Genomic DNA, 25,203 nt, shown 5'->3' with positions numbered 1-25,203 from the left:
ATAACTTCAGAATGCACTTTATTATGAGATATGGATATATTTGTCTCATTCAAGCTTTTCCTTCCAAAAGGTTGCATTTTGTAAGCAAAGAGGAAGTCTGTAATTATCTCATGCTTTGTTGATAGTCTGAAAATAAAGACATTCTGTTTTGCAGTGGCTTTCAGAGACTGTTTCTTCCTTCAAATTTTAAAAAATGTTTTTTCAATCTTATAGGAATAATTGCAATTGATAGCAATCGAAATGTTTACCAAAGCCAGTCACTGAACACCAAATTGAGTTTTTGAAGAGATTCCTTAGAAAGTTGAAAACCAGTTCTGCCTGACTTGGGATTCTCTCCACCTGGTCCTGTTAGGCTTGTGCCTTCCCCAGTGTACTTATGGTTGCCAAATGCCATCAACGAGTGAAGCCTCACCATCCCAGATATACCAAATCTCTAGTACTCGTTCCACAGTGATATTAGCCCAGAAAACACCTCCTGTGATTCCAAATTGACCATGGTAGCATAATGGTTATCACTGAACTAGTAATCCAGAGGCCTGGACTAATAATATGGAGACTTGAGTTTAAATCTCACCATTGCAGTTATAGAATTATATTCAGTTAATTAAGTAAACCTGTAATAAAAAACACTAATGGTGACCATGAAACTACTGGACTGGCATAAAAACCCTGGCTCACTAATGTTCTTTGGGCAAGGGTATCTTTTTTCTATGGCGATATATTTCCATGTCGGGGTGGTAAGTTACTTGGAGGGGATCCTCCAGGTGGTGGTGTTCCCATCTGTCTGCCCTTGTCTGTCTAGTGGTCATTGGTTTGGAAGGTGCTGTCGAAAGAGCCTTGGTGAATTCCTGCAGTGCATCTTGTAGATGGTATGTACTGCTGCTACTACTGTGTGTTGGTGGTGGAGGGAGTGAATGTTTGTGGATGTGGTGCCAATCAAGCGGGCTGCCTTGTCCTGGACAGTGTCAAGCTTCATGAGTGTTGTGGGAGTTGCACTCATCCAGGCAAGTGGGGAGTACTCCATCACTCTCCTGACTTGTGCCTTGTAGATGGCGGACAGGCTTTGGGAAGGTGAATTACTTGTCGCAGGATTCCTAGCCTCTGAGCTGCTCTTGTAGCCACAGTATTTATATGGCTAGTCCAGATCAGTTTCTGGTCAATCCCCCAGGATGTCGATAATGGGGGAATTCAGCAATGGTAATACCATTGAATGTCAAGGGGATGATGGTTGGATACTCTCTTGTTGAAGATGGTCATTGACTGACACTTGTGTATTGCGAATGTTACTTGCCACTTGTCAGCCCAAGCCTGGTTATTGTCCAGTTCTTGCTGCATTTGGACATGAACTGCTTCAGTATCTGAAGAGTTGCGAATGGTGCTAAACATTGTGCAATCATCAGCAAACATCCCCACTTCTGACCTTATGGTGGAAGGAAGGTCATCGATGAAGCAGCTGAAGATGGTTGGGCCCAGGACACTATTCTGATGAACTCCTGCAGTGATGCCCTGGAGCTGAGATGACTGACCCCCAACAACCACAGCCATCTTCCTTTGTGCTAGGTATGACTCCAACCAGCGGCGAGTTTTGCACCTGATTCCCATTGACTCCAGTTTTGCAAGGGCTCCTTGATGCCACACTTGGTCAAATGCTGCCTTGATGTCAAGGGCTGTCACTACTGGAGTTTAGCTCTTCTGTCCATGTTTGAGCCAAGGCTGTAATGAGGTCAGGAGCTGAATGCCCCTGGCGGAACCAAAACTGGGCATCAGTGAGCTGGTTATTGCTAAGCAAGTGCTGCTTGATAGCACTGTTGTTGACCCCTATCAGTACTTCGCTGATTATCGTGAGTAGACTGATGGGGTGATAATTGGCCGGGTTGGATTTGTCCTGCTTTCTGTGCACAGGACACAGCTGGACAACCTTCCATATAGCTGGGTAGATGCCAGTGTTGTAGCTGTACAGGAATAGCTTGGCTAAGGGGGCAGCATCTTCTGGAGCATAAGTCTTCAGTACTATTGCTGGAATATTGTCAGGGCCCATAGCCTTTGCAGTTTCTAGTACCTTCAGCTGTTTCTTGATGTCACATGAAGTGCATAGAATTGGCTGAAGGCTGGCATCTGTGATGCTGGGGACCTCCAGAGATGGCCGAGATGGATCATCCACTCGGTACTTCTAGCTGAAGATGGTTGCAAATGCTTCAGCCTTATCTTTCGCATTGATGTGCCAGGCTCCTCCATTATTAAGGAAAGGGATATTTCTGGACCCTCCTCCTCCAGTGAGTTGTTTAATTGTCTACCACCATTCATGACTGGATGTGGTGGGATCTGATCCATTGGTTGTGGGATCGCTTAGCCTTGTCTATCACTTTCTGTTTATGGTTTTTTTATGCTTTTGACCCGCAAGTAGTCCTGTGTTATAGCTTCACCAGGTTGACACTTCATTTTTAGGTTTGCCTGGTGCTGCTCCTGGCATGCCCTCCTGCACTCTTCATTGAACCAGGGTTGATTCCCTGGCTTGATGGTAATGGTAAAGTGAGGGATATGCCTGGGTATGAGGTTACAGATTCTGTTTGAGTACAGTTCTGCTGCTGCTGACGGCCCACAGTATCTCATGGATGCCCAGTCTTGAGTTGCTAGATCTGTTTGAAGTCAATGCCATTTAGCACAGTGGTAGTGCCCCAGAACTCGATGAAGGGTATTCTCAATGTGAAGGTGGGATGTCGTCTCCACAAAAACTGTGTGGTGGTCACTCCTACCAATACTGTCATGGACAGATGCATCTGCGGCAGGCAGGTTGGTGAGGATGAGGTAAAGTATGTTTTTCCCTCTTGTTGGTTCCCTTACCATCTGCCGCAGACTCAATCTAGCAACTATGTCATTTAAGACTTGTCCATCTCGGTCAGTAGTGGTGCTACCGAGCCACTCTTGGTGATGGACATTGAAATTCCCCACCCAGAGTTCATCCTGTGCCCTTGCCACCCTCAGTGCTATCTCCAAATGGTGTTCAACATGGAGAAGCACTGATTCATTAGCTGAGGGAGGGTGGAACGTGGTAATCTGCAGAAGTGCCCATGTTTGACCTGATGCCATGAAACTTCATGGGACCCAGAGTCGATGTTGAGGACTCCCAGGGCAACTCGGTCCCAACTGTATACCACTGTGCACCTGGTAATGTAGTAGTGTAATAAATATAGGAGATGATGTGAGATGGGTTATTAAAATGAAGCTCTCCTTTAGAATTATGATGGTTCATTTTTTGATAGGGAGGGTGATGTCATAAAGCTATTAGTGTGTATAACGTTATTGGAAATTATTTTTTTTTAAATAGAGGGTTAATCTGTGAGTGCGTTTTAATTGGATTAAAGCCAGCTAGTCTGGGTACTTTGATGTGTACTAGTTTTGAGATATAAGAGAAGTAAAGTGCATTTGCATTTTGTTGAATAGAGTATTCAAGAAGGGGAGTGAAATCTGGCACCTAGCAATGTTTATATTACTAATAAAATTGGTACTATGAAAGGCGTTTTATTGTTAGAAGAAGTGGAATTCATAGGGGCTGGTGATACAATAAGTATTACCATTCAGTGAGATGTGCTAGGTATAACAGATAGAAGTGTTGTGTGCGCAGAACAGAGGCAGTGTAAGATCAAAGCTTTAAACCTACCACTGTGTCTGCAAAGGAACCTAAGTTAAAGGAACCTAACTTTGAATTTGTAAGGTGCAAATGCTTTGCCTGATGTCTGCTTAAAGCCTATAGGTTGCTGTTGCTTAAATGGTGATTAGTTTGGGAGTTTGTTAAAAGTTATGATAGTAGTAATTTGTAACCATGAGTATATATTTACCTTGTGTAAATTAATAAATGTCTCATGTGGCTTGATATAAAAACTTCTTGAGAACTGGTGGTCTGATTCCTGAATTTGGAGCTGCATCTCAAACACATACCACTTAAAATATAGGTTATACAGTTGTTTAAAGTTTCCCTCGGGGATTTTTAAATAACTCAGCTTTGCTAACTACTGTGTCATAACAAGAAATAATTTTTTAAAATGGTGTGGGACTTGGAAATGCTGGTATTCAGAAGGTCCTAGATGCCCTTGTACAGGGATGTCAAAGTTAACATGCAGGTACAGTAAGCAATGAGGGAAAGACAGTTTTAATTACTAAGGAATTGAAGTTTCAGAGTAAGGAAGTCCCGCTACAATTAAATGGGGTCTTTGTGAGACTACACCTGAAATATTGTTTATGGTTTTGTTCTCCTTTAGTTAAAGAAGGATATGCTTCCCTAAGCTGGGCTTGCAACAAAGGTTTACCACATTGATTCCTGGGATGAGGGGATTGCCCTATGAGGAGAGATTCAGTGGACTCAGTCTATATTCCCTTGAGTTTAGAAGAATATAATCTCACTGAAGCATATAAAGTTCTTAAGGTGCTTGATATGATAGATGCTGAGAGATTGCTTACCGTAGTTGGGGAATCTAGAACTAGGGGTCATAGCCTCTGAACTGGGACTGAGCTGGGAAAATTTCTTCATTCAAAGGATTGTGAACTTTAGTAATTCTGTACTCCAGAGATGCTTCAGTCCTTGAGTACATTCAAGTCAGATTGATAGATTTTTGAATGCTGAAGAAATTGAGGGATAATGCAGTAAGATGGAGTTGAGTTAAAAGATCATATTTTTGAATTGTGAAAATTGGAAGAGTTCAAGGGCTGAATAGTCTGCTCCTGCCCCTATTTCTTATGTTCTGATCTAAAATCTCACACCAGATTTATTCAAATGGTATACTTTTGTAAACTTATTGTGTGTATATCTCAAAGACAAAATCTCTTCATTTTAACTCATGTTATTCAACTTCACATGAGCTTGTTGCATATGGTCAATATATTTGCAAAACGAGATATTGGCATTGCAAAAAAGTTAAGAGGAGAAGGGTAGTACTGGGTTTTAAAATGATGTATGTAAGTCAGCTCTGAAAACTTTTTTTTATTCATTCATGGGATGTGGGCGTCGTTCGCTAGTCCAGCATTTATTGCTCACCCCTAATTGCCTTTGTTCAGAGGGCATTTAAGAGTCAACCACATTGCTGTGGGTCTGGAGTCACATGTAGGCCAGACCAGGTAAGGTCATTAGTGAACCAGATGGGTTATTACAAGTGACAATGGTTTAGATTTTTAATTCCAGATTTATTGAATTCAAGTTCCATCAATTCGAACCCAGGTCCCCAGAGCAATACTCTGGATCTCTAGATTACTAGTCCAGCGACAATACCACCATGCCATCACCACTTGTTGAGGTAAATATGTTTTCATAGGATGGAAGAAGACCAGGGAAAGAGACATGGAGGTTTTTAAACTGACATATTGTTTTTGACTGGGTGTGGAGATGTTCTACAATGAAAACAGAATATGCTGGAAAAACTCAGCAGGTCTGACGGCATCGGAGAGAAACAGAGTTGACGTTTCAAGTCCGTATGACCCTTCTTTATGGAGATGTTCTATCTGTTTAATAAGGAAAGGTGAATTATTGGACCAAACTCAAAACTGTAAATATTATAAGCTACATTTTAAGCAGCGATTAGTTAATATTTGACTCCTTGTTAATAAGCTCATGAACACTGTCCTGGAGCTAAGACTTCACTCTATATTTTTATAAAATATATGTATGTAATATATCAGCATGGCTAATTTATAAAATCTTTAAAACTGGACAAAGGTTTTCTGATAAAAGGAAAAAACCGCGGATGTTGGAAATCCGAAACAAAAACAAAAATACCTGGAAAAACTCAGCAGGTCTGACAGCATCTGCAGAGAGGAATACAGTTAATGTTTGGAGTCCCTATGATTCTGGTGAAGAGTTATACGGACTCGAAACATTAAAGGTTTTCCTATGACTGAAGCCATTGTTGACTATGACTGAAATACTAGGAATTTCCTGGCATTCAGAACAGCTACAATCTTGTCATCCTGAAGAGGTGCTTACAACTTGTGCTTGCAGAGACCAAATTCCAAAGGGATTGTACAAAGACCATTTACATTTCTGAGGCCAGACCCAGCCAATGGCGAATACCTGTCTGATAGGACAAAGGACCCTGAAATCTCCTTTGAAATTATTAATGGCTAACATATTAACCATCTCAAGAACCAAGACAAAGGAATATACATCCTTTGTTCAAACAGGAGTGGGAGTCATATCACATGAACCCGCCACCCCCCCACTGGGTGAACCAGTTGTCCTGCTTTGTGGAGCTGCAAAGGCAGACTGCTATCCTCCAGCAACAGAACCAGAGCCTCGTCCAGGTTGAAATTGCCTGGCTTCCATCTACACTGCTCATACTGAACTACTGAACTTCTGTACCAGCGCCTATAAGACTAAATCACCTCTATGTGCTTATCCAGTCATGGAAGTTATCTCTATTGGAAAAGTGGATTATCCAACATCCACCTTTAGCCTGCCAACTCTGTGAAAGAATAGACCATTGGACTTTGATTCTGGACTCTGAACTTGCATGAAACAATAGTTTTTATTTTGTCTGTGGCCTTTGCTCTGTACCTTCTTCTATCTCACCTTTATTGTATGAATGAAAAGGAAGCCACGTTGTGACCCCCCTACCATGTTTGAGTGTGTGCAAATAAATTAACCCTTTTAGTTCATCCTGTCGCGACTTTGCTGTGGGATTATTAAAAGAGAATTGGATTATACTAAAACTGAGGGGTTGGGAAAATATGCCACCACATATAAAGGGGGGGAAATCAAAAATCAAAAACACCTTAATGTTTATGGGCAGATGGTGAGAAGAGAAATCAGGGCTGTTTAAATTAAGCCCCCTCCTGTCTGTAATAACACAAAGGAAAAGAAAGAAATACTTGCATTTAGATAGCACATTTCAAGATCACCTGATATTCCAAGGTGTTTTACAGCCAGTGAAATATTTTTTGAAGTGTAGTTACTTGTAGATAACATGACAGTTGATTTGCTCACAACAATCTCCCACAAACAAATGTGTTAGGTGTCAGAAAATCAAACTCCTTATAACTATATGAATGTTTGACAGTAGGTTGTAGTGTAATTTTTTACTTCAGATGTGGGAGAAAAATAGGTCAGGTGGGATGGAAGGACATGAATTTAGGACATGAAATAGTGTTCAAAAGCCTGAATATGAATGGAAAAACAATACAAGGATGGCCTGGATAACTGTTCTCAGCTGATACCTGAGCTTTAGTTTTGTTGTAAAACTGAGAAGCAAAGACCTTTTAAGAGTGTTTAATGGCCATTTTTAAAGTAATGATGGATTCTGCAGGTAAATAGATTACGGAGCCTGTAATGAATGGAACTAAAATTAAGCTGATCAATTTTTAAAAGAAATGTTAGGCCTTTTTTCTCTTTTCACATTGGGGTATTTGGGAGGTAGAATGATCTATGCAAAACAGTGGGCAAAGCAGAACCCATAATGTCCTTCGAAAGGAAAGTGACTAACTGTTCAAAGGAGGAAGCATTGAAAGCATACGTGCAAGGAAATGAAACCAAATGGAAGGCCTTCCTGAGAGCTGCACTGATGTGATGAATTGAATAACCTCCTTCCGTGCTGTATAATTGTACTTTGGAATCTGTACAATGGTGATGTAAAAGGGTATCTCTGTCTGTTGTTTCAATTTAAAATTTTTAAGACAGAATTTTAATACAACTAATCAAAATGCTTTATTTTTAATGAATGTGCCCATTTTTTTTTCTCTGCAGTGTGTACACCGGTTGGTCTCTCCAGAATGTTCACAGTAATGGGACAGTTGCTAGTAAAGCCTACAGTAAGTAATAAAAATTTTGACCATAGTATACAGTAAGTAGTTCTGCTTTGGTATGCTTTTGATAAACAGATGATGTTCCTGGCTATGTATACTCCTGACTTCTTATCTGTTTCACTCGTATTCTTATAACAATAGTTGGTACCTCGACCAAAGAAGAAGACCAAGCTTGAGTGCTCCTGTCATGTTTTGCATTATGTGTTAGTCAGAACCACTAACAAGGTTTCTAAGCAAGCTTCAAAATTTAGAAGAGGCTGATGTTCATTGTATTACGCATAAAATATTCCTGTATCCAAATTTAGTTGATACTTTGCCATTTCATGAATCTATACTTAATTGAAAGAAGACTTGTGTGCCTCTTTAGCAGTCTTATTGGTCAGTAGTAGTGTTCTGTTTGCATTTGGCTTATTTGTCAGTTGTAAATGCATAGTGATTGGATTGTTCAATTTTAAGCTGTGTGGTACATAGTGGATTTCACTTAAAACAGACTGCCAAGACCAATAAAATCCCAGTTTTCCAATTCCATCAGACATGGCCACTCTTCATTTTATTTCTGGTCTCCCAGCCTGGCTTCAACAACTACTACTACTTCCCATTCACACCCAGATCTCCCACTCTCGCTCACTAACATTCCTCTGCAGCATAGATATTCCTGTCCTGTCTTGGGTTTTCAATGCACTTACTGTCTCAATCTCTTCTAGTTGCTTGATGCTGGCTCCAGAACCACAACAGTGTGCAAGTGTGGTGACCATGTTTATCTGTACTATTTTTCAGACTGGCACCCTTTGCTTCACTCCTGATCCACTGGACTTTAGCTTCATTATTTTGCCTCTCCCTACCGTTGAGCCATTGACTTTACATATACATGATTATCCTTAATCTAGCCCATGGCTTGCTGTTCATCCTGCCTCCATTCTACCCTCCTTGTCACTCCTACCTTTTGTACCTCATTCCTATGTCCTCCTTTCTGTCTAATTCTGTCCTCTGTACCCTACCGGTCATCTGTGCTAGATATTAAGGAGCAATGGCTGACCAACAAAAGTTTACTGGATGACAAACATAATGGGACATAAACTTTCACATGTCTAGTTTGTTAAATGAGCAGCTGATTTGTGTTTAGGAAGTAGTTTATTTTGATTGAAATTGAAGCAGAGGCTATAAATTTGTTCGAAGAAATTGGATGATTACTTGATAAAGAGGAATATTAAAAGTTATGCATTGGAACTAAGAGAATGGCATTGGGTTAGGTGGCTCATGTGATGATAAAGATGGGTACATCCTAATTTATGTTCTCCTCTTGCTAAATCAATGCTTCATTCCTACTGCTAAATGCACAAGATACAAATATAATGCCTGTTGACATAATCTGTAGGATATCTTTATTTTTAATGTGAAAACACTTACTTATACATTTTTGTTTAACCTGGATCTTAATTATTTAATGCTGAAGTTTCATGAAAATGAGAAGGGGAGATGTACAGGAAAAAACAATGACATCTGATAGACACTGATGGATAAATATGGGACACCTAGAAACGAGAAACATGACTGACCTAAAGATCCTTGCAGATGCATTGATGAAAAAGATCCTAGAAAGACTCAAACGAATGGCAAAATGGGGCCACTAAGGCTAGATATCTAAAAGCAAAACATTGTGGATGTGGAATTCTAAAATAAAAACACAAAATGTTGGAAATACTGAGCAGGTCAGGCAATATCTATGCAGAGAGAAAAACAAGGTTCATATTTCAGGTCAGTGACTTTTTGTCAGAACTGTCTGGCAAGATTCTACAGATGCTGCCTGACCTCCTGTGTATTTCCAGTGTTTATGTTTTTATTTAAGGATAAAGCTCACAGTGAGAAAGAGGGAGGATAAGTCCAGGACAAATAGAGAATAGATCAAACATTTAGTGGGAGATGAAGAAAGGAAACATCGCACTTTGTGAAAAAAAAGGTAAAAATATTCTGAACAACATAAAAATAACATGTAATATAAAAGATTTGCCTATTCCAATATTTAGGACTGCACATGCCACCTCCTGGACAGTGTACATAATTCTGAAATTCTAGGCTGCAGATCTGAAGCAACAACTACTTTCAAATGAAGCTGAAAACTTGGATTAATAGAAAGGCTATCAGAGTCCTGGGTCTATATTAATAAACTTTTAAAAGTTGGAACACTGGAACACTTGAATCATAATGTAAAGCTGGTGAATACTAGTGTGATATTGAAAGGTTCAGAGTTGTATAGGATACTGATTTAGGAACGGAGAGGAGTGTAAAAGAATGGAAGCACTTCTGTCTCGGGCAATATAAACCGTATGGAACTCCAGTTTTGAGAACAAGGTTATGAACTGGCTTTGATTCACGCACACTGAATTCAAAAGAATAAGAAATTAACATAAATTGAGAGAAGTGAAATTATTGAAATAGGAGGTGTGGAGAATCTTTCTTATCATTCAGTCTCTGCCTGTTGCACCCTTTTAGTCATTCAATTTGTAAGTACCTGTGTGAATGAAATATACTGGGAGGTCCTACCTTTTTGTATAGTCTAACCTTTAAGGTCAAAATTGTTGTTTGGATTATATTATGTTGATTATCTTGTCCCTTTCCTGAAGTTTTGTGAAAATCTGAACCGCAACTGAAGAGCTAGGTATCATCATAGAATCACAGAATGATACAGAAGGTTACTATTCAGCCTGTTGTGTCTGTGCCAGCACTTTGCAAGGGCTATCCAATTTGCCCCACAACCCTGCTCTTTCCCCATACCCCTGCAAATTTCCCCACCTTTAGGCATATACTCAGTTTCTTTTTTCAGACACTGCATTCAGATCATAAATTGCAGCATAATTTGTTCCCCCTCATGTCATATCTGGTTCGTTTGCCAATTAGCTAAAACCTGTGTCCTCTGGTTATCCAGCCTTTTGCCACTGGAACCAGCTTCTCTTTATTTACTCCATTAGTACGGCATCATTTTGAACACCTCTATTAACCATAACCTCTCTGCTGTAAAGAGAACAACCCCAGTTTCTCTAGCGCTTCCACACAACTGAAGACGTTTATCCGTGGTGCCATGCTAGTAAATCTCGTCTTCAATCTCTCTAAGGATATTAGTATCTCTAAAAGATAATCCCATGCTTGCAGATGATGTTACCAAGGGGCACTGTGTAGATAGGAAGAGAAGGGGGCTGAGGACAGATCTTTAGGAATGCTTGGAGGTGAGGGAAGAGATACAAGTATTTTATTTGTTCACGGGATGTGGGCATTGCTGGCTTAGACGAGCATTTATTGCCCATCTCTAATTGCCCCTGAGAAGGTGGTGGTGAGCCGCCTTCTTGAACTGCTGTGGTCCATGTGGTGCAGGTACACTGACAGTGCTGTTAGGAAGTTTCAGGACTTTGACCCAGCTATTGCTGGGGATATGCTGCCAACAGGCAGCTAAGTAGGAAGCGAATCATGCAAGGTCAATCTCGTTGCTAGGTGAATAAGGGTAGTAATTATTTGCCATCTGTCAAACCTTCAAATAGGAACAAAACATCAGTGCAGGTGATGTAACAAGCCTGCAGGACTAACTAATCCAGCTTGTAATTGGACTATATACAGTGTATCTTGAGTATTGACATATTAGAATTTTTCAGTTTACCTTGCAGAAATTTGATCTAAGATTTCTGAAGAAATTGCACTTGGTCAGAGAGGAATAATGACAGGTATAATCTTTGCCCGAATGTAAAAGCACTTTCTTCATCCACTGGAGGTTTTTTAAAATTTCACATATTTTACCTATCATGATGCTCGAATTTTATAAATTTGAGCACTGGGAAATCCAATACAGCAGTAGTTGATGCTTCAGCTAATCCACATTGAATTATGTTAAGGTAATAGAAAATTAACTAGCAAATTTATTAATAATTGATAATTAAATATCAATTATTGATGATTTGAAAAATCCCGTAGAGTTTTTGTGCTTGCTTTATGCTTGTGTGTTACGGCTGATGATGGATCTGATCGCATTATTCTTTTGATGGATCAGAAAACCAATTATGCCAAACAACAGAAACTCGTAAACAAATCAGTGTTTGAAAAGACAATAAGACGTAGGAGCAGAAGTAGGCCATTCGGCCCATTGAGTCTGCTCTGCCATTCAATGAGATCATGGCTGATCTGATAATCCTCAACTCCACTTTTTCTCCATAACCCTTGATTCCCTTACTGATTAAAAATTGTCTATCTCCGCCTTTAATATACTTAACAACCCAGCTTCTACAGCCCTCTGCGGTAAAGAATTCCACAGATTTACTACCCACTGAGAGAAGAAATTCCTCCTCATCTCTGTTTTAAATAGGCGACCACTTGCTCTGAGATTATGTCCTCTGGTCCTAGATTCTCCCGCAAGGGGAAAAAACATCTCAGCACCTACCCTGTCAAGCCCCCTAAGAATCTTAAATGTTTCAATAAGGTCACCGCTCATTCTTCTAAGCTCCAATGAGTACGTGCTGAACCTACTCAACCTCTCCTCATAAGAAAATCCCTCCGTCCCTGTGATCAACCTCCTGAACCTTCTCTGGATTGCCTCTAATGCCAATATATCTTTCCTTAGATAAGGGGACCAAAACTGTTCACAGAATTCTGTGTAGTCTAACTAGTGCCTTGTATAGTTTTAGCAAGACTTCCCTAATTTTATACTCCATTTCCTTTGAAATAAAGGCCAACATTCCATTTTCCTTCCCTATTACCTGCTGAACTTGTATGTTAGCTTTTTGGGATTCATGCACTCCAAAATTCCTCTGTGCTGTTGCATCCTTCTGCAGTCTTTCTCCCTTTAAATAATATTCATTATCCTCTATTCTGCCTGCAAAAGTGCATAACTTCACATTTTCCCACATTATATTCCATCTGCCACTTTTTTTGCCTACTCACTTAACCTGTCTATATCCCTCTGAAGACTCCTGTGTCATCCTCACCACTTGCCTTCCCACCTATTTTTGTATCATCTGCAAATTTGGTGATAGTACATTCACTTCCCTCATCTAAGTCATTAATATATATTGTAAATAACTGAGGCCCCTGTGACACTCCACTAGTTGCAGATTGCCGTCCTGAAAATGCCCCCCTTATACCAATTCTCTGTCTTCTTTCTATGAGTTAGCTAATCCTCTATCCATGCTAATATACTACCCCAACACCATGGGCTCTTATTAAGTAGTCTTATGTGTGGTACCTTATCAAATGCCTTTTGGAAAACCAAAATATTAAATCTACTGATTCCCCTTTATCTATCCTGCTTGTTACCTCCTCAAAGAAATCTAATACATTTGTCAGGCATGATTTGCTCTTCATGAAGCCATGCTGACCCTGCTTGATTTGATTATGTATTTCTAAATGTTCTGCTGTTACATCCTTTATAATAGACTCTAACATTTTCCCGATGAACAATATTAAGCTAACTGGCCTATCAGTCGCTGTTTTTTGTCTTCCTCCCTTTTTGAAAAGGGTGTTACATTGGCAGTTTTCTTATCCAATGGGACTTTTCCAGAATCTAAGGGTTCTTGGAAGATTACTACAAGTGCATCCACTATCTCTATAGCTACTTCCTTTAATGTCCTAGGATGCAACCCATCAGGTCCGGGGAACTTATCAGACTTCAGCCCCATTAGTTTCCCTAGTATTTTTTCTGTAGTGATAGTTATTGTATTTTAATATTGGAATGCTATTAGCATCTTCTACCGTGAAGGTACTAATTCAACTCCTCTGCTATTTCCTGATTCCCTATTATTATTTCCGCAGCCTCATTCTGTGAGAAGCCTATGTTCACTTTGGCCTAAAATTTAAAGAAGCTCCTACTGTCCGTTTTTATATTATTTGCAAAGTTTATTTTCTCCCTCTTTATTTTTATTTTGGTCATCTTTTGTTTGTTTTTAAAACTTTCCCAATCCTCTGACTTACTAGTAATATTTGCCACATTGTATGTCTTTTCTTTTAATTTGATACTATCCTTAACTTCCTTGGTTAACCATGGTTGGTTTATCCCCTTCCTTGAATCCTTCTCCTTCACTGGGATATATCTTTGTTGTGAGCCATGAACTATTTTCTTAAATGTCTGCCATTGTTCATCAACTGTTTTTTCTGCTAAAATCCTATCCCAGTCCACTCCAGCCAATGCTGCTCTCATTCCTTTGTAATTATCATTATTTAAGTTTAGCCCAGTTGTTTCTGACCCAAGTTTCTCACTCTCAAACTGAATGCTAAATTCTACCATGTTATTATGACTGTTTTCAAGGGGATCTTTTACTCTGAGATCATTTAATAAACCTGCCTCATTACACATTACCAGATCCAAAATAGCTTGATCCCTGGTTGGATCCACAATATATTCTAGGAAACTGTCCCTGAATACACCTTGAGTTCTTGCTTGTGGCTACCTCTGCCAATTTGATTTTCCCAATCTACATGAAGATTAAAGTCACCCATGATGAATGTACTGCCTTTTTTACATGCCCTCATTATCTCCTGATTTATTCCCTGCCCTACAGTATAGCTATGGTTTGGGGGCCTATAGACTACTCCCGCCAGTGTTGTCTTCTCTTTGTTATTTCTTACCTCCACCAGGTAGATTCTACATGTTCCGATCCAAGATTCTTTCTTGCTATCGTATGTATTCCATCTCGTACTAAGAAAGCTACCCCACCATCCTTTCCTTCCTGCCTGTCCTTTAACTTGCCCTATTTTGTCAACAAAACATGACCATGGGTCAATTGATGTTACAGCACAATATGACACCTTGGCAAAACAGGGATCTTAGTAAATACAGGACATATTACAGAAGAAAATTATGCAAATTGTGAAATAGCACAGAAAGAATGCTAAAAGAGAGATTAAGAAAGCATATAAAAGAAGAGTGTAGGTCAGCACTAAGATAATTAGCAAACCTTTTATCAGCTCATAAGTATAAAGAAAGTGAAAGAACCACTTGGAGGTATAGGGATCGCCTTGTACTTGAAAATTTGGGAATGACAGATATAGCTGATAAGTATTAATTTTTTGAGGAATGTGGAAGAACCATTAGTAGAAATTAATATTCAACAGAATCTACAATTATATAAAACCTTATCACATCTTCATATTCCAGAGCACTTTCCATTTCAAACATTGTTCATTGATTGTAGCTACTGTTGTTGGATAGGCAAAAGCAACCACCAACCTGCACACACAGTCACACCTTTTATCTGGGGTCATACCTAGCACAAAGGTAGATGGTTGTGGTTATTGGAAGTCAACCATCTCGGTTGTAGGACATTGCTGCAGGAGCTCCTCAGGGAAGTGTCCTAGGCCCAGCTGCTTCATCAATGACCTTCCTTCCATCATAAGGTCAAAAGTGGGGATGTTCACTGATGATTGCACAATGTTCAGCACCACTCCTCAGATACACAAGCAGTCCATGTCTGAATGCAGCAAGACCTGGACAATATCCAGACTTGAGCTGACAAATGGCAAGTAGCATTCGTGACACACAAGTGTCAGGCAACGATCATCTCCAACAAGACAGAATCTAACCATCCCGCCCTTTGACATTCAATGGCATTACCATCTCTAAATCCTTAACTATCTACATCCTGGGGGTTACCATTGACCAGAAACTGAACTGGACTGGCCATTTGAATACTGTGCCTACAAGAGCAGGTCAGAGGCTAAGAATCCTGTGGTGAGTAACTCACCTCATGATTGCCCAAAGCCTGTCCACCACCTACAAGGCACAAGTCAGATGTGTGATGGAATACTCTCCACTTGCCTGGATGAGTGCAGCCGCAACAACATTCAAGAAGCTTGACATCATCCAGGACAAAGCAGCCCGCTTGATTGGCACCCCATCCACAATCATTCACTCCCTCCACCATATTCCATATAGTGGCAGCAGTGTGTACCATCTACAAGATGCACTGCAGGCACTCAAGCCTACTTAGGCAGCACCTACCAAACCCATGACCGCTACCATCTAGAAGGACAAGGTCATCAGATGCATGGGAACGCCACCACCTGGAAGCTCCCCTCCAAGCCACTCTCACCCTGACTTGGAAATATATCGCCGTTCAAAATCCTGGAACTCCCTAACAGCACTGCGGGTGTACTTACATCAGATGGACTGCAGTGGTTCAAGAGGGTAGCTCACCACCACCTCAAGGGCAATTAGGGATGGGCAATAAGTGCTGGTCCAACCCATGATGCCTAGATCCCATGAACGAATATTTTTTTAAAAAGTAATTTTACCAGATGATGTGTCCCTAGTGACAGTTGAAAGAGCAGTTCTGACAATTCCTCCAAGACAGCACCGTGATCATCTTCAACTGGTGCTATAGGTTCTTATACGTCTACTTGAGCAGGCATATTGGCCTTATTGTCTCAGCCAAATGATGTTATCTCCAACACTGAAGCACTCCCTAGAAACAGCACTCGAATGTCAATCCAAATATATGCTGAAATTGGTCATGAGTTTTGAAATTACAACTACTGATTCAGAGTGGTGTGCTATTAAATTAGTGAAAATTACACGTAATCGTGCTATTAAAAACTTAATGTGACTAAAAATCTTAATGTTATCAGACTCTTGAGTATACATCTCAGAACAGAATCACAGAATTGTTACGGTGCAGAAGAAGGCCATTCAGCTCATTGTGTCTGCACCGGCTTTCTCAGCATTTTAACTTAGTGCCAATCTCCTGCCTTTTCCCCGTAACCCTGCACAGTTTCTATTTAAATAATCATCCAATGCCCTCTTGAATGCTTCAAACTTATTTGTTTCCACCACACTTCGAGGCAGCGCATTCCAAACCCTAACTACTCGCTGCGTGAAAAAGTTTTTTCTCACCTCGCATTTGCTTCTTTTGCAAAACACTTTAAAACTGTGCCCTCTGGTTCGCGATCCGTTTACAAGCGGGGAGAATTTCTCCCTATCCACTCTGTCCAGACTCCTTGTGATTTTGAAAACTTCTATTAAGTCTCCTCTTAGCCTTCTTCTCTCCAAGGAAAATAGTCCCAACTTCTCCAACCTTTCCTCATAACTGAAGTGTCTCATCCCTGGAACCATTCTCGTAAACCCCTTCTGCACTCACTCCAATGCGTCCATATTCTTCCTATAGTGTGGCACCCAGAACTGTACACACTACTCCAGCTAAGGTCTAACCAGTGTCTTATTTAAGTTCATCAAAACCTCCCTGCCCTTATCCTCAATGCCCCTATTACTGAAGCCTAAAATACTGTATGCTTTAGAAACAGCTCGCTACCTGTCCTGCCAGCTTTAATGACTTATGTACCTATACACCCAGATCTCTGTGCTCCTGCACACCCTTTAGAATAGTATCCTTTATTTTATACTGTCTCTCTATGCTCTTTGTACGAAAGTGCATTACTTTATACTTCTCCACATTGAACTTCACCTGCCACCTATCTGCCCACTCCACCAATGTGTCAATGTCCTTTTGAAGTTCTATATTGTTCTCCTCACAGTTAACAATTCTCCCAAGTTTTGTGTCATCTGCAAACTTTGAAATTGTCCCCTGCATTCTAAGATCCAGATCATTTATATATTTCAGGAAAAGCAAAAGTCCCAATACTGACCCCTGGGGAAGTCCACTACAGACCTTCTTCCAGCCTGAAAAGTAACCATGAATCATTTCTCTCTGCTTCCTATGCCTTAGCCAATTTTGTATCCATGTTGCTACTGTCCCTTTTATTCCATGACCTATAACTTTCCTCACAAGTCTGTTGTGTGGCACTGTATCGAACGCTTTTTGGAAGTCCATATACACCACATCAACGGCCTTTCCCTCATAACCATCTCTGTTACCTCTTAAAAAAGCCCCAGCAAGTTGATTGGACACGATTTTCCTTTAACAAATCTATGCTGACTCTACCGAATCAATTCACATTTTTCCACGTGACTATTAATTCTATCCCAAATAATTGTTTCTAGAAGTTTCCCCACCACCGAAGTTAAACTGACTGGTCTGTAATTGCAGGGCAGATCTTAACAACCTTTTTTGAACAATGGCATAATGTTTGCAATTCTCCAGTGCTCCAGTACCTCCCCCCGAATCCAGGGAACATTTAAAGATTATTGCTAGTGCCTCTGCAATTTCCTCTCTCACTTCTTTCAATATTCTTGGATGCATCTCATCTGGTCCCGGTGCCTTGTCGACTTTAAGTACCGACAGCTTATCCAATACCTCCTCCTTATCAATTTTAAACCCTTATAGTGACAGAGTTTCCTCCTCTGTCACCGTGGCCCAAGCAGCATCTACCTCATAGGTAAAGACAGGCGCAAAGTATTTATTTAACACCTCGGCCATGCCTCTTGCCTCTATGTGTAAATCCCCTTTTTGATCCCTAATCGGCCCTACTCCTCCTTTTACCACCCATTTATTATTGATGTGCTCACAGAATATTTTGGGATTTCCTTTGATGTTAGCTGCCAGACTTTTTTCATAATCCCTCTTTTCTTCTCGTATTTGCTTTTTCACATCCCTTCTGAACCTTCTGCGTTCAGCTTGGTTCTCAATTGTATTTGCTACCTGATACCTGTCGTAAACACACTTTTTCTTCTTTAACTTCATTTCTATTTTTTAAATTCATTCATGGGATGTAGGCTTCACTGGCTGGGCCAGCATTTATTGCCCATCCCTAGTTGTCCTTGAGAAGATGGTGGTGAGCTGCCTTCTTGAACTGCTGCAGCCCATGTGGCATAGGTACACCCACAGTGCTGTTAGGAACAGAGTTCCAGGGTTTTGACCCAGCGACAGGGAAGGAATGGCGATGTATTTATATATTTCCAAGTCATGTTCCCCTCCAGTTGTGACTTGGTGGGGAACATCCAGGTGTTCACACTATCTGCTGCCCTTGTCCTTCTAGATGGTAGCGGTCGTGAGTTTGGAAGGTGCTGTCGAAGGAACCTTGGTAAATTCCTGCAGTCCATCTTGTAGATTGGACACACTGCTGCTACTGTGTGTCGGTAATGGAGGCTGTGAATTTTTGTGGATGTGGTGTCAATCAAACGGGTTACTTTGTCCTGGACGGTGTCAAGCTTCTTGAGTATTGTGGGAGCTGCACTCATCCAGGCCAGTGGGGAGTATTCCATCATGTCCCCGACTTGTGCCTTGTGGATGGTGGACAGGCTTTGGGGATTCAGAAGTTGAGTTACTCATCACACGATTCCGAGCCTCTGACCTGCTCTTGTAACGACAGTATTCATCTGGTTAGTCCAGTTGAGTTTCTGGTCAATGGTAACTCCCAGGATGTTGATAGCAGGGGATTCAGTGATGGTAATGCCATTGAACATCAAGGGGCAATGGTTGAATTCTCTCTTGTTGGAGGTGGTCATTGCCTGACACTTGTATGGCATGAATGTTACGTGACACTTGTCAGCCCAAGCCTGGATATTGTCCACTGTCTTACTGCATTTGGACATGGACTGCTTCAGTATCTGAGGAGTCGTGAATGGTGCTGAACATTGTGCAGTCATCAAAAAACATCCCCACTTCTGACCTTATAGTGGAAGGAAGGTCATTGATGAAGCAGCTGAAGATGGTTGGGCCTAGGACACTATCCTGTGGAACTCCAGCAGTGATGTCTTGGAGCTGAGATGACTGACCTCCAACAACCGCAACCATCTTCCTTTTTGCTAGGTATGACTCCAACCAACGGTGACTTCAGTATTGCTAGGGCTCCTTGATGTCATGCTTGGTCAAATGCTGCCTTGATGTCAAGGGCAGTCACCCTCCCCTCACCTCGGGAGTTTCAGCCCTTTTGTTCATGTTTGAACCAAGGCTGCAATGAGGCCCGGAGCTGAGTGGCCCTGGCGGAACCCAAACTGGATGTCATTGAGCAGGTTTTATTGATGATCGAGAGTGGAGTGATGGAGCGTTAGTTGGCTGGGTTGGATTTGTCCTGCTTTTTGTGTACAGGACATAGCTGTGCAATTTTCCACATAGCCGGGTAGATGCTAGTGTTGTAGCTGTACTGGAACACCTTAGCTAGGGGTGTGGCAAGTTCTGGAGCACAAGTCTTCAGTGCTAGTGCCGGAATATTTTCAGGGCCCATTGCCTTTGCAGTATCCAGTGCCTTCAGCCTTCTTGATATCATGTAGAGTGAACTAAATTAGTTGAAAACTGGCACCTGTAATGCTGGGGACCTCCGGACGGGGTGAGACGGATCATTCACTCGGCACTTCTGGCTGTCTGCTTTGTTATGCAGGAAGCTCTGGATTTGTTTGTCCCCTTTGAGGGAACATACATTGATTGTGCCCAAACGATCTCCTGTTTGAAGGTAGCCCATTGTTCAGCTACTGTTTTTCCCATCAACCTTTGGTTCCAGTCTATCCAGCCCAGCTCTATTCTTGTCCCATTGAAGGCTGCTCTGTGCCGGTTGATTATTCTTACTCTGGATTGATCGATATCCTTTTCCACCATCATTCTAAACCTCATGATACAATGAGCACTGTCCCCTAAATGCTCCCCTACTGTCACTTGATCCAACTCGTTCCCAAGAACCAAGCCTAGCAGTGCGTTCTTTCTTGTTGGACTGGACATATACTGCTGTAGGAAATTCTCCTGAACACAGTCTAGGAACGCTTGTCCCTCAGTGCCCCTTACACTACCACTATCACAGTCTATATATGGGTAATTTTCAGAACACTGAAGGTTAGGGGAGGAGATAATGGAAACAGTAACTATAATTTTCCAATGTTCTTTAGAAATAGAACCTGAGTCAAAGGATTGCAGGATGATAAATCTGTTTAAGAAAAAGGAAAAGGAGAGGCCTGGAAATTTTAAATGAACTAATCTTACCTTAATGAATAAATTTCTAAAATCCGCAGTAGAGGAACACTTGAAAATGGATAAATGAAGGACATTTAGCAAAGGGCAACTATTGTTCAGAAATGTAATTGAATTTTAGGGGTAAGTCACAATATATAAACTGTATGCAGTACAGTGGATATTATGTGGATTTCAGAAGACATTTGTTGTGGGTAGCAAATTAGGGGCATGACAAACAGTAAGATTAGGTGAAATGTAGACAGACTAGCGCAGTGGGGAGGACCATTTGATTGCAGAGAAAAGTGAAGTAACATGTTTTGAAAAACATGAACAATGAAAGGAGCTATATTTCAAATAGTAAGATTCTAATCAAGTGGGACAGTAAAAATATCTGGTGACATTGAATGTGGTCAGCATGTTGGTTAGACCACTTCTAGAATATTACATGCAGTTCTTGCCACACTTCTATAGGAAGGATAGTTAAACTATGGAAGTAATATCATAAGATTCACTGAATGATGTCAAGTTTGAAATAATGAAACGTGTTACCTTCGATCATGGAGTGGATAAAGCACCAGCTGTTCCATCCTTTCTTCATGACTATGTTTCAAAAATAGGAATGGTTTTGAGAGGATAGATAGTAAAAGCTTGTTTCTACAGTTGGCAAAATGGTAACAAGTTACAGACTCAGGATTATCAGTCAAGTGAAAATTAGAGGACTTTTTTTCTTATTGAAGGGTAGAAGTATATCACCATTAAGCAAAATCAGTTGAGAGAATTGAATGAATATTTGAAAAGGAAGAATACAAAAGTAACAAGGAAAGGACAGGCAAGTAGAATCAGAAAATCCAGTTCAAGAACCTCTAACAAAATTGGCACAAGGCCCAAACAGCCCTTCCTGTACTCAAGATACAATTATCAGCAAATCTAATTTTCTATGATTCTATTTTTTTTAAACTGCTGTCATACATTGATTTTTTTTTTCTTTAATTGATCTGTTAAATTTTCAGATCCTGGAAGACTTGGATGAACAAATCTACTGCATCGGTCTGCAAGAAGAGGCACTTATAAGGAGGTTAAATGGTATGTGGAATCTACAGGTAATTTTGTCACATTCAGGCCGATGATTGTGGTTGACAGAGAAGATGCAATGAGAATGCAGATGATCCATTGAGATTATAAACTGTATGAGGCTCTCAGTTTTAAGTAGCAGTCTGATTTATGTGAGAAACATTAGACTATGGATGGGATTAATGGCTGCCATTCCAGTACAAAAGAACAGAATGTACAATCAATTTCTATCACTGCCTTCATTAACAGTTAATTTTTACCCTGAGTGTTTCTCTGAAGGTTGTAAGAAAGTCTGTATCAAATTACTGCTGTTCGTATTTGTTGGCACCATAAATGATATGAGAAGTGAGGAAGGGATGGAAATATATTGTTAGGCTGTTTGTGTATGGTTGAAATAGGCCTAATTGAATATAGTTGAACTATTACTAGAAAATATTTGAGGGTTTGTGAGCAATGCCATTTGTAAGAATGCCAAGGAGCAGAAGAAGGCCATTTAGCCCCTTGAGCCAGCTCCATCGTTCAGCAAGATCATGGCTAATCTGATTGTGACCATAACTCCACTTTCTTGCCTGCCCCACATAACCCTTAACTTCCTTGTTAGTCAAAAATGTGCCGACCTCAGCCTTGAATATACTCAATGACCTAGCTTCCACTGCTTTCTGTGGAAGAGAATTCCCAAGACTAATGACCGTCTGAAAGAAGAAATTCCTCCTCCTCTCCACCTTAAATAAGTGACTCCTTATTTTGAAACTGTGCCCCCCTAGTTCTAGATTTCCCCCACAAGGGGAAACATCTACCCTGTTAAGCCCACTCGGAATTTTCTATGTTTCCATAAGATCACATCTCTTTCTTCTAAACTCCAATGAGTATAGTCCCAACCTGCTCAACCTTTCCTCATAAGACAAACTCTTGATACCCGGAAGCAATGTCGTGAGCCTTCTCAGAAGTACTTCCAATGCAAGTATGTCCCTCCTTATGTAAGGTGACCAAAACTGTACAGTGTACAGTTGGCTGTGTTCTCACCAAAACCCTGTATAGTTGTAGCAAGGCATCCCTACTTTTTACTTCAGCCCCCTTGCAATGAAGGCCAACATTTTGTTTGCCTTCCAAATTACTGGCTGCACCTGCATGTTGACTTTTTGTGATTCACGTGGAAGGACACCCAGGTCCCTCGGAAAAACAGATTATCATAAAGGTGAAAGTTTTTAGGTTTTCAGACTGTATATTTTCAGACTATTAAGACCACTATCAGCTAGTTTTAACTCATTGAATGTTGTCCACATTGGGTAAAGATGCAAGGTGTCTTACCTTTCCTGCCCTTGTCAGGTCTTTGAATTCCTTGCAGAACGACTCTGCTATCCTGGGGACGTATGGATGTGGCACTTGGGTCATCTAATCTCTCCACCAATGCCTACCTCCTGACATGGAGGGGCCAGTCACTCTTGCTTTGTTTCTTGTTCAGAAGGGCGTGCAAGTCTTCTTCCAAGAAATTATAAGTCCTATTGCTGATGATGTTCTCCTGTGATTGTCATCGAAGTGAAGGGAGGATTTCTGCAGGGCAATTTAAATCAGTTATTTTAAAATATTTGAGAGTTTTGTGCTGTTTACTTGCAATGCCCAAAAACGTAATAACTTCAATTTTTATGGTGTCTTTAACATACTAAATCTTACCCAGCCACATACTGAAGTAAAGCATTTTGTTCAAGATTTTTGTCTTCCGCCTTAGCACCTTGAGGGCATGTTGCTTCTGTGCCAATCATGTTTAAACCCCATCGGACAAATGTGAAGTCTCATGTCCATTTTGTGTTTGAGCATGTTCAAGTCAGATTGGCAACAACTTTGAGTGTAACTTGTCACTGGCAAAAACGGGGATGGGGCTGTCCACAATTGTGCTCCAATATCTGGTTAGGGTTCACAGAGGAAATTCCAGGACTCTGCTTGGAGGCTTAAAAATAGGTTGTTTTTCAGGGTGCATAGAGCACCTTGAATGGTGAGCATGTCAATTATGCTGCCAGTCTCCCTCAAAAAGATACTAGAATAGATGAAGGGATACATAAACTCTCCCTGATCCTTTCACTCTGGAAGGTTTTAAGTAATTTGAGCAAAAACTTCCATGTACCAAATGAACTACTATAACCATCAAATATTCTGGGCAAGAAAAATCTGTAGAATAAAAAGGATAGCATATTTTATATATAGTTCAAAACATAAGTGATCATCGTTTCATATATGGCAAAGAGCATGAGAGAGAGGGAAATCCTTGCAGCAATTGGGAATATTCTTGACTTGGTTTACTGGTTCTTCTCAATTAATCCTATTGGAGCCTGGAGACCTGGTTAACAGTAAATTCATAGATATTTTATACCTCTGTTGAATCACTTAAAAGGAAAGCCCTCAAAACTTAAAGCATGAAGAATAGGCAATAAAATGTGGCTTTGTCAGTGTTAAAAACAGTGTTGAAAACAAATTGGGGGAAAAAAATGACCTTTTTACAAATAACTGTGAGTGTAGCTTACTCTGTAGCGAACTTTATTGGCCTGTATATGCAAAATTAGTAGTGTATGTATTTTCAGTTGATAACTTATTTTTGTACTTGTTTGTTACACAAAAGATTAGCTGATAAATGTTAAACTTTGGATGGGTTCATACACTATGTGTGCTGTGCACGTCCTCCACGTATAGATATATAAAAGACATTGTGAAGCTTTTAGCAGGCTTGTTAAATTTTCCATTATATTCAACTTGTATGTTACAATCCTAGTGCAATCACTGGGTTAAGGCCAAGATACTTTATTCTGAAGTCATGCAAGTAAATGATGTACTGATGCGTAGTGAATACTTTCTGTTTAAAGCAAAATGAAAACACAAGATCTAAGAACTGATGGTAATTAAATTTAGCCTCCTTAGAATCTTAGATTGATTTTGATTTTTCACTAGGCAAATGAAGATCAACTGATTTTTCATAGCTTTGAAAATTTAAGAAGTAATTATAATGTAGTACTTATCAGTGAATGATTGATGTTTGCTGGCCACTGGTGGGGTCATTTGAAAAGTTTGTTCAAGAAAATTTCAGGATGCCTTGTTTATATACCTGAGAAGGAATAATATCAGTGCAAGCCTTTATTTCATCAAGGTGAAGATTAACAGCTGGGAGAGAGAGCAATATTTCTACACTTTGTACCCACCCTCAAGTATTTTTATGTGAAACATAATATGGATATCAACCCTGTAAGTCTAATCAAATTTCTCCCCACATCATTTTTAACAGCATGCACAGGCATATGGGAGCTCTGCGCTCTTAATAATTAAATATATGGAGAAAGAGCTGAGATTTAATTTTATTTTAACTCATATAAATTTACCTACAATCACTTCCATCTGCCAAAACTTTCCAGGAAACTTTTAAACACTAGCACTGTACGATTGTTGATCAAATTGGTATGTTTTTAAGCTATCTATGAAGCACGTATTTATAGAAATGAAATTTATAATTGATCAGAATATTTCTCCATTCTGGAGAAAGCTGTTAAATCTTTTCTGA

The 25,203-nt window shown here is 40.3% G+C and overlaps 1 protein-coding gene across 3 annotated transcripts in view; it reads left to right on the top strand.

The window, feature by feature from the left end:
• lmbr1 (limb development membrane protein 1) overlaps positions 1-25,203 on the top strand; it is a 325,954-nt gene that overhangs the window by 186,021 nt on the left and 114,730 nt on the right. For all 3 annotated transcript variants that reach the window (XR_005942582.1, XM_041183595.1, XM_041183596.1), the window contains exons 8-9: positions 7,727-7,791; positions 21,602-21,674. Coding sequence is in view for 2 of the 3 variants with exons in the window: in XM_041183595.1 (XP_041039529.1) it covers positions 7,727-7,791; positions 21,602-21,674 (138 nt within the window). In the remaining variant the exon portion in view is untranslated. The remainder of the gene's footprint in view (positions 1-7,726; positions 7,792-21,601; positions 21,675-25,203) is intronic.

Source organism: Carcharodon carcharias, chromosome 3, assembly GCF_017639515.1.
Source record: "Carcharodon carcharias isolate sCarCar2 chromosome 3, sCarCar2.pri, whole genome shotgun sequence".
Taxonomy (NCBI): Eukaryota; Metazoa; Chordata; class Chondrichthyes; order Lamniformes; family Lamnidae; genus Carcharodon; species Carcharodon carcharias.
This window is presented reverse-complemented; position numbering and strand designations above follow the sequence as displayed.